At 50.8% G+C, this 9,329-nt stretch overlaps 4 protein-coding genes across 4 annotated transcripts; 1 reads left to right on the top strand and 3 right to left on the bottom strand.

Annotated features, from left to right (window-relative positions):
- Nucleotides 1-355: 355 nt before the first annotated feature.
- On the bottom strand, nucleotides 356-1,655 carry ASPBRDRAFT_35810 (zinc-dependent alcohol dehydrogenase; the record flags this gene model as incomplete). The annotated part of the gene is made up of 3 exons (XM_067623387.1): nucleotides 356-1,125; nucleotides 1,206-1,344; nucleotides 1,413-1,655. 3 exons carry the CDS (start codon nucleotides 1,653-1,655, stop codon nucleotides 356-358), a joined length of 1,152 nt encoding a protein of 383 aa, XP_067472862.1.
- Nucleotides 1,656-1,941: 286 nt separating this feature from the next.
- ASPBRDRAFT_49637 (DUF3425 domain-containing protein) lies at nucleotides 1,942-3,638 on the top strand. The gene is made up of 5 exons (XM_067626390.1): nucleotides 1,942-2,325; nucleotides 2,376-2,886; nucleotides 2,943-2,990; nucleotides 3,045-3,100; nucleotides 3,160-3,638. The coding sequence occupies exons 1-5, from the start codon at nucleotides 2,123-2,125 to the stop codon at nucleotides 3,467-3,469; spliced, it is 1,128 nt and encodes a 375-aa protein (XP_067472861.1). The 5' UTR covers nucleotides 1,942-2,122; the 3' UTR covers nucleotides 3,470-3,638.
- Nucleotides 3,639-3,736: 98 nt separating this feature from the next.
- On the bottom strand, nucleotides 3,737-5,359 carry ASPBRDRAFT_139731 (flavin-containing monooxygenase; the record flags this gene model as incomplete). Its single annotated transcript, XM_067619121.1, has 1 exon — nucleotides 3,737-5,359. One exon carries the CDS (start codon nucleotides 5,357-5,359, stop codon nucleotides 3,737-3,739), a length of 1,623 nt encoding a protein of 540 aa, XP_067472860.1.
- Nucleotides 5,360-5,991: 632 nt separating this feature from the next.
- Nucleotides 5,992-7,194, bottom strand: ASPBRDRAFT_35807 (uncharacterized protein; the record flags this gene model as incomplete). The annotated part of the gene is made up of 5 exons (XM_067623386.1): nucleotides 5,992-6,133; nucleotides 6,193-6,343; nucleotides 6,405-6,675; nucleotides 6,740-7,111; nucleotides 7,165-7,194. 5 exons carry the CDS (start codon nucleotides 7,192-7,194, stop codon nucleotides 5,992-5,994), a joined length of 966 nt encoding a protein of 321 aa, XP_067472859.1.
- Nucleotides 7,195-9,329: the final 2,135 nt, after the last annotated feature.

Genomic DNA, 9,329 nt, shown 5'->3' with positions numbered 1-9,329 from the left:
CGTAAGGGTGACCGGACTGGAGATCTCCATGGGCCCTCTCTCTCTGACTCAGATAGCTTTTAACCGTGAGATACTGCATATGTGCCCTTCAATGTAAGGAGAAGGTTTCTGATACTCATCAGGTGACCCTTCTCCTGACCATGGTCAGGCGCGCCTCCTCGACCTCGAACGAGCAGGTGGTCGCGACGTATACATATATTTCGTGACGCAGAATGAGAGAATCATATTGCGTGAGTAGGATAGTAGCGGAACTAATTGACTATTCAGTCTTTCTCGCATCCTTAGCACGACAGACACATCACAATCGTAGGGTCAGGAATGATAACAGGTATTAACTATTATAATCGCTCCCCGACTAGGCCAAATCTATCACGACACGTCCACTAATCAGACCTTTGGCCATATCTTCAAAGACCTCCTTCAGTTTCTCCATTGTCTCAGTCCGAACATGAGGCTTGATGATGCCACGGGCAACAAGATCTAGGACCTCAAGCGCGTCTCGCCGATTTCCAACGGCGGATCCCTGAATTGAAAGCTGCTTGAAGACCATGCGAGCCGGGCTAGCGGTCGCAATAGGCACAAGGTCGCCCTCAGGTATACCCACGCAGACCAACGAGCCATTGAAGCGTAGCATAGAAACTGCTTGCGCATACGCACCGTTGGATGCCGTGCAAACAATGACGGCATGGGCGCCATGTCCTCCAGTGAGGCTTTTGACATGTTCAGCGATTGCAGCGCCATCATCGTCCCTTGGAAAACGGGTGATATTCACAAACGCTTCAGCGCCATTCTCTTTCACAAGGGCCTCTTTGCTCCCATGGTCAACTCCAATTATGCGCAGCCCGAGCCCACGACTGCCGATCGATGTTGCGAGATGACCAAGGCCACCTCCTGCGCCTGAAATCACGACAAAGTCCCCAGGCTGCGCGCGGCTGCGCTTTAGGGCGGCATAGACAGTCACACCAGCGCAGAGCATAGGTGCCGCCAGCTCGGACGGAACACTATCCGGGATCGGCGTCACGTAATCGGCAGGTCCGAGGACGTATTGCTGAAAGGTCCCCGGGGTATAATAGCCGGATATCTTGCCATTCAGGCACAGGCCGTCGGACCCGGAAAGACAAGGCACTTCACTTCATTGGTCAGTGCTTCCAGCTCAGGGCAATAACATTGTGAAGGGGCCCACGCACAGCACGTTCCACACACACCAGCCACCCATTTAACCCCAACCCGGTCCCCTTCTTTGATCCCTGCGTTGTCGCATCCTGGTCCGATCTTCACTACCACGCCAACACCCTCGTGTCCGCCCACCTGGCGTTCCGGAGTTGGAAATGGTAGCGCCCGCCACTGGAAGCCGGTATTCACTTAGAAATTTTGCAGTGGTGGTAGTAAAGAGGGCTATGGTCTAGACTGACCGAATTCGTCATTACACCGAGGTCCGAGTGACAGACACCTGAATGAGTCCTGCTCCCATGATTGCGCGTGAGCAAGTGTTTTCTGCCAAGAAGGAATAGAGGAAGCCTCGGGACCCACAGGTTGATGAGGACCTGGCTGAATCCAGGCTCTGGGGTTTCGACCATTGTCAGACTAATCGACACCGATCCGGGCTTGTCGTATACTGCAGCCTTGTGCTGCTTGGGAATCGTAACAGGCGACATGTTGGTCTGTCGAGAATTGTATGGCTGTCCGGGTGTTTTCTCCTGGAGGATGTATTCAATATCAAGTATCAGCCATGATGGACCACAGGGCAGCTCTACTAGATTACAAGTACTTATAATGGCTTGTCGAGGAAAGTGATCGGTCGAACAGTCCTGCAACCCCACCAGCTGTGCGATTCGCACCAACACCGGTTCTTGATTGGATGATGGATGGATCATGATGGCCAGTCACCAACTCGTGATCCACCCCAGTTTCAAAGGGATTCGAACGGTTCGGGGCAAAATGCGCGGGGTTAGTTTCGCTGTTCGATTTGCGGGCGAAAGTGTGGGGAACCCAGACTTCGACCTGACCATGTTCGCACCCCCAGATTTCCCAACTGCCCCCGGCATCCAAGTCTTCGTTTCATCTATGTTCCAGACCTCCATCACAGCCTAAACAAACTACTGTAGTCTTGCTGCTGCTTCCAATGGCTTTCCCACGATCGCCCAACAGTCCGGGACAAACCAAGCCCTGGTCCTCCGGTCGCACACTGACTCCTGCTCAGCGCGAGCGCAAGCGCTACAAGGACCGAATTTCCAAGCGACAGAAGAGTGAAAGGGACAAAGAAGGCTTGGCCGAACTCCAGAATCAAGTCGATGCACTTCACCAGTTGATTCAGTCTCACACTAGGTATGACCTTCTTCCCCGGCCGGTCGCTGGCCACGTTCTGACTCTATAAGTCTCGGCGCAGATATTTCTCCCTGGGTGCTACTCCCGGATGATTTCAACCTGGACACTTTGGTCCCCTCCTCGAGCTCTCCCAGCGCCCTCCAGGACGAGACAAACCCACCGCCGACCCCACCACAATCAGCCCCTCCGTTCAATGGAGAATCAGAGCAGAGAGAGCCAAGCCAACCAGATACGCTGGTGAGCTGGACAAAAGGACACCATGGCCCCTTGTCAAATATCGGCCCTTCGCTCCAAGAGAGCGGCAGTCGCTTGATACTCGAATTCACCGACGAGATCCTCGGCACAACGTTGGGTTTCACGACCCTGGATATCTGCACAAGTGAGGAACTGAATCAGGACGCAGTTATCCGCGGGGTCCTCGAGGGCTGGCATTCGGTGGAGAGTAGGACGTATTCGTGCCCGCTATGGAAGATCATCCGCCAGGTTGACGAGCAGGTTTTCATTCACGGTGGGATCTTGACGCGGCTTACGATGCTGAGTACAATTCTAAAAATGCTTGTGGTATGAGCTACGCTCCGGGTCGATTACCTCGGCTAATCTCACCGACCGCCTCCCAGGCCGTGGTCTACCAAAATAGCTTCACAGGGGTTCCTCCGTGGTATCGACCGAGGTGTGTACTTATTCCATGCCCAAGGGTATACGGCTCTAATTCTGATCAACCAAGACCATCACAGCTTCACTTTCCACATCGCATCACTGCCGACTACTTTGCATGGTACATACATACCCCTGCATGGATTATTGCCACCAACTAAGTACCCCTTGCGACTCTAGGCCCGGGTTTCGGGAGCGCCTAGTGCTCTCAGATTGTGAGATACTCACACACCGATTTTTCAAGTACTTCGCCTCATGCTTTCGCCTATCATGGCCGCATTCGATAAGCAGCGCCTACGTGGTCCGGCCTGGGAGTGAACTATATTCATTCTCCGATGAATTCACCAGGCATGTAGCGGACCTTTCCATGTGGAGGATGTGCAAAACATTCTTTTCGCTATTCCCTGCTTTAGAAGAAGACATGTTACCTGGGAATATCAGCCCGTCTTCCGACTGCTCTCCAGCGTTCGATATTTTGGGTCCTGCCTAGTTTCGTGTACCTGTTTTCTGCGGCTCATTTTCGTTGATATGTTACCTCCTTGGCGCAATTAGTTTTATAGGGGAGCGAAGTGATCTCTTACGGATGAGGAATGGATGTTGAATTGATAAAAGGGACTCCAGTACATGTAGATAAACGCCAATACCACATAGCACTTGGGGTACGAATTGTCGTAGTACATATTCTACGCGCTGGACGATCCACATCGCCGTTGAAACCTCTTCAGGATATCGGATGAGGATCATAAGAAGCACATCATCATGCTTTCTTGAAGCCCCAGAAATCCTCCTCAAGAACCTTCGCACACCGTTGGCGATATGTAGGAAGGCCGCCCACGTAATTCAACGATTGTACCGGCTTACCCGGAATGTTCGATCCCATATACCAGGACTTGGCCAAGGGCAACAGCGTCATATTGGCCACCGCGTTAACTTCATCATTCCACGCACTCTCGGCCTCCGGAGTGGCCGCAATGCTGCGGATACTCTCGGTCTCCATTCTGCGAATACAGGATGTAATCCAGTCGCTTTGGAATTCAATCAAGGTCGGTCCGTTGGAGAAAGCGGTCGGAGCTTGCAGGCTGTAGGGGAGGAACATGTTTGGGAACCCGCTGATCGCCATGCCCAGGAAGGTTGACATGCCGTCTCTCCAGCGTTCATCGAGGCCAACGCCATTCACGTCCCTGAGGCCCAATCGTAGTAGGCCTCCAGTAACGGCATCGAAGCCGGTTGCCACGGCGATCACGTCTACCTCGTGGACCTTTCCGTCGCCTGTTATTATCCCCGTAGGTGTGAGCTCCGCGATGGGGTGGCGGTTCGTATCGACAATGTGAACATTGGGCTTGTTGAACTGCTCGTAAAAGTCCTGTTCGAGAGACGGTCTCTTTGCACCGAATGGGTGCGGCGGCACGAGCGGCGCCAAAAGGTCTCTTTTCTCAAGGTCTTGGATCCTGGCACGCGTCTTGCGAGCCCAGAAATTATACGCCGCGTGATTCGCTTCGAGGTTGGTGACGAAGTCCTGGTAGTTGTTTTGCCAGAAGCGAAAACCACCAAGATCATACAGCCTCTCCCAATACGCCTCTCTCTCTTCCTCGGTGGCATCGAATGTATTTTTCGGGGCAGGCTGATACTCCAACCCTGAAAAGGTCGTTGTGCACTCGGCCAGGTAGTCCACATAACCACGCTTGTCATTCGCCTGCTCTTCTTCGCTCAGTTTCTTTTGCCTCATTGGCAAACACAGGTTCGGTGTCCGTTGGAACAGAGTCGCTTCATCGGCGACCTTGGCCCACTCCTGGAAGATCTGCACGCCCGTCGAGCCGGATCCGATGACCGCAGTCTTTTTGCCCCTCACATCGACTTCACTATCCCCTGGCCAATGCGCAGAATGATATATGGTTCCTTTGAACAGGTCAATCCCTTTCCAGGGAGGTAGGTACGACTTGGAAGCAAAGCCCACGGCAACCAGTAGATACTTGGCCGTCGCAACCTTCCCGTCCGCTGTTCGAACGGTCCACCTTCCAAGCGACTCATCAAAGATGGCCTCGTTAACTCGTGAATTGAGGAAACAGTCCTTGCTGATCTCCCAGACGCGGTCCACGTGGTCAAAGTACGCTTTAATTTCCTTCTGACCAGGGTATAGCTCCGTCCACGTCCATGACTGCCACATCTCTGGCGACGAATACGCGTACAGTGGAATTGGACAGTCGACTCGGGCGCCAGGGTAACGGTTGTTGTTCCAAGTGCCGCCGATGCCGGACTCGGCCTCGAAGATCTTCACGTTGAGCTTCAGCTCGTCGCGGAGCTTGTGCAGGAGGTAGATACCTGAGAACCCTGCGCCGATGATCAGGGCATCCAGGTCCATTGTGCCGGTGCTTACCGGCATGATGTGGTCCGTTCAACGAGGACAGGTGTATGAGGATGGATAAGGCAGAAGATATTGAGGGTCAATTGACTCCCTTCTCTGACCTCCTCTTTAAGTGCTGGAAAGAATATTTAGACACTGTTATGGCCATTGCCTGTTCCCCTATGGGGAGTACCAGGTTTGGATCAGATGATACGGTCAGGAAGGATCGCCGCATTCGTCCTCGATACCTTTCTAGTGCGACTCGCACCCTCCTGGATGGGAAGATGGAGACGTCGCACGCGCCACTTACCTAGAAGAGTAAAGCTCGTCACCGACTTGATGACCTTGGGAGTTGAATCGCCCATCTTCACCCTCCACTGGGACCGATTCTTTAGAGACCAAAGTCTGCCGGGCTTTTACCACGTAGCGTTAAGCGCAGGAATGGCCGTCAGCCTTGGTCCAGGGAACCGACCGCAATCTGATATTAATAATAGGGCTAGTTCTACCACTAGACAAAATCCCCACAGTCTGTAGAGGCCTACGCTTCTTGTCATATTTGCAAGTAGTTGAGCTGGCAAGAGAACCATTTATCAATATTACTGTATCTGAAAATTAAGTAAGCTAGGCTGAGGAGCTACTGAGCATCGGCCAATACCAGCTCACGAGGTCGTCTACTCGCAAGTTGCAGACTGCGAAATCACCCATTTTACACCAGAAATAACGTCATTGACAAACTTTCCCGTGGCTTGCAGATCAGGAAATATCCAAAAGTAATGAGGTAAATTGGGATACGTTGTGAGCTTCGTAGGCACACTAAGAGATGCGGCAGTTAGCGTTGCCCGCAAGGCACCAGTGACGGCGAAAGGACGAACCCAGCTTTTCGGAGCGCCTTTTTCATGACAGTTCCATCGTCACGCAGTGGATCCGCCTCACAGGTACAGATGTAGGTCGGTGGGAAGTTCCGATGATAGGGGGATAATGCGGTGAAAATGCGGGCGTCATTTGGATCAGCGTCAACAGCTTCTACAGGCGAGGTGAGCTTCTTAGAACACTTTCGCCGGGTTCAGTTTGCGTTCCCACTTACCATAGAATGTTCTCATTGAAGAGCCGTCAATTATAGGCACATCCGTCGCGTTTTCGACGTATGATCGGTAGTCCTCTTGAAATTCGGCGGGGACATTATCCCAGTGCAGCGTGAGCGGCACTAATGCCACAACTCCCTTGATATACTTGTCCGTGTCCGGTTGCTGAGCGTAGTGGTTCGCAACGGCAAGAGCCAGACCCCCTCCGGCGCTTCCTCCGATGGAGAAGAAGGCATCCTGGTCGCCCTTAAGTTGCGAGGCATTGTCCCATGCCTATTGGTAAGGTGATAACTTCCGTCAGTATGGTGTTCTCTTGGGGCTCAATGCGTGGTCGTACCCATTGATAAACGGCCAATGTATCCTCCAACATAACTGGGAGTTTGTACTCAGGGCCGAGCCGGTAATCTACACTAATGATAATGCAATCAACCGCGTGTGAGATAGCTCGACAGAGCGTATCTTCGGAATCGAGATCACCACAGATGAATCCGCCGCCGTGAGTGTATACGCCTACGGGGTGAGATTCCTTTTGTGAAATTGGGCTGTACACTCTGCATTTTACCCCTTCAATAGTCATGTCGACGGTCAATACCTTCGGACCTGCCGGGGCCCGATTTGCGGCAAGCAGAGTCATAAGACTATTGAATTGGTCCCGGATTTCTCTCGCAGATCCTTGAAGCAATGGTCGAGCTCCAAGGGATTGTTCAAGCTATATCTCGTATTAGTAAATGGAGAATGGAGGATCGTGTGTACAATATGAACCTGCAGCCATTCTTCTGTGAAGGTGACCATGGTGGCGGACACAAAGGGTCTCGAGACGTGGTAGTAACTATGTGGAGACAAACTATTCGATTAGATGGGAGGAAACTACTATCGCCTCGCTAATACTTCAGACTCATATACATAGGCCTTGAGGCAGGAGGTTAGGTTATATCCTGCCTCTCGGCTGCGGGGCCAAGTGCGATTCGCACACCACAACGACGTTTCCTCTTAATGCAAAATCTCCCCTCACACAGACCCTCGGCCAAGATCTTTCGTTACCGAACTTAAGCTTCGAACATATGCCGTGACGCTCGAACCATATTACAGTGCGTACAACAGACCGAAGTGCAGCCCTGCCCGGAATGACACCCAACATTGCGAATCAAGGCGCACCACCTTTCAATGACGACAAACCCGGCAGTAGTAAACGCAAGTTCATCATGTATAATCCAAAAGCGACAAACGTTTGGTCCTAGCGCTCTGGTGCGAGGGTGCAGAAGCGAAAACGGAATCAGTCGCCTCGGAGGGCACAGGGTCCCGAAAGTCCCCAGGGTGGCGCAGGCGCCCCAGTTCCAACAGGGGATTCCACGCTTCTCTCCGCACAGTATTTTTCTCCCGTTAGCTGCAAAAGGCTGGAAAGACAGCACTGCCCGAAAACGCCAATAGCGACCTTATTAATTACCTGAGGGTGACTGACGAAGAACGCCACCTGCTCTGTAACTGGAGGCAAAGCGCGGACAAGTCGCTAGATGTAATGGAACAGAGGAAAGGCCAGTGCAACTCAAGTACTTTGCTAGACGCCCTTAGATGGTTTCGAGTGACCACTGAGGAATGTCAGTTTCTTGGGGAGTTGAGTGAAACGTCTGATTAGCCCGTCCAATGAAGTATGGGACGCTACACGCATACATTTCCTGGCGGGTGGGAGAGGGTCTCCGGCACTGTATTTATTCTTATTAGGCCATATTCACTGCCGGTCATGGATTCAGATCCATAATTTGAATACTGCTGGGTTGGAAAGATTTGCGATGTCCTAACCACCTAGGCACAACATTTGCTTAGTGTTATGTGTTAGAGACAAAGGAGCTAAAATCTTGGACGCGTGCTTAGAAGCTAGAATTGACCCTCGGGCCGGTGAGAATCGCGCTGCATTGATGGTATGTCCTCTGCACTTTTGACTAGGAAGGATTCAAAGACCGTAATCAGATACCGCCCCAGGCATGGCATTAGAATTCACGCGACCTGTACTGAGTCAAGGCACTACTTTCCCTCTTCCTAAGGGGAATGGAACTAAAGTCCCCATCTATGTGACCCTATTAATGTCTGCTTAATGGTCGCTGACATGCATATCACTGAGCCATAGTATAATAAGCTAGAAAAAATGTGCGAATCGCCTAGAGTGCAAGTCAGCACAGCCAGGGTGTGTAAGGTTGTAATCTAGAAGAGAAATTCAACAGGATTAAGTTTATTTAATACTGTACCTCCTCATTTTAAAAGGAGGATTTTATCTTACCTGGAAACCCCATTACTGTCCTGACTTACTCCCCTTTTATTAAGCAGGTTTTAAAAAATTAAAATATATTGATCATTTTCGCTACAGCGGAAGCTAAAACAGGATATACCTGGATAACAGAGATAGCCAAGCTGTCCCTGCCGGATGCGATTATTAACAATAACAAGAAACAGAAGATCATCACACATTACACCCCTTTAGATAGGTTCCAACATTTAATACTGAGAAGGAGTTCCGCGTTCCTCACCAGCTATTATAAAAATTATTAATGCAATTGTGTCTTGGAACTTTCCTATTCAATTAAATATATACACAAGCTGATAAGGTTCTACCCTAGATTCACTAAACAGATTAGCAGCGGTGGGAAAGACAGCTCCTGCCTTATTAACCTAAAATACCATCATTATAAAGCCCTCGTAAATGAAGAAGCTGATGAAACTTGAAAGTTAGGACTTCTATGTATTAAAACATCTATCTAGGCCTTTCACATTCTATTATGGCCTTACACTGGTTGAGCTTGCGCAATAATTTTTCCTACCAGATATTATTCAAGCCCTGAGTGGGCCTAATAAACTCAGTCCATAGATGACTTCCCATTTGAAAAATTAATAAAACCAGCTTTACAGGCTCCACCGCTACGGGAAAGAGAGTTATA

Source organism: Aspergillus brasiliensis, assembly GCF_001889945.1.
Source record: "Aspergillus brasiliensis CBS 101740 unplaced genomic scaffold ASPBRscaffold_39, whole genome shotgun sequence".
In the NCBI taxonomy this organism is placed as follows: domain Eukaryota; kingdom Fungi; phylum Ascomycota; class Eurotiomycetes; order Eurotiales; family Aspergillaceae; genus Aspergillus; species Aspergillus brasiliensis.
The sequence above is the reverse complement of the archived record's forward strand: the minus strand, read 5'-3'. Positions and strand labels throughout refer to the sequence as shown.

Bases quoted from the DNA above. Each gene is read 5' to 3' on its own strand.
- ASPBRDRAFT_49637 (XM_067626390.1), top strand. From the start codon at position 2,123: ATGGCTTTCCCACGATCGCCCAACAGTCCGGGACAAACCAAGCCCTGG. The intron at 2,991-3,044 runs CCGAGGTGTGTA...AATTCTGATCAA, and splicing joins GGGTTCCTCCGTGGTATCGA to CCAAGACCATCACAGCTTCA. The intron at 3,101-3,159 runs GTACATACATAC...TTGCGACTCTAG, and splicing joins ACTGCCGACTACTTTGCATG to GCCCGGGTTTCGGGAGCGCC.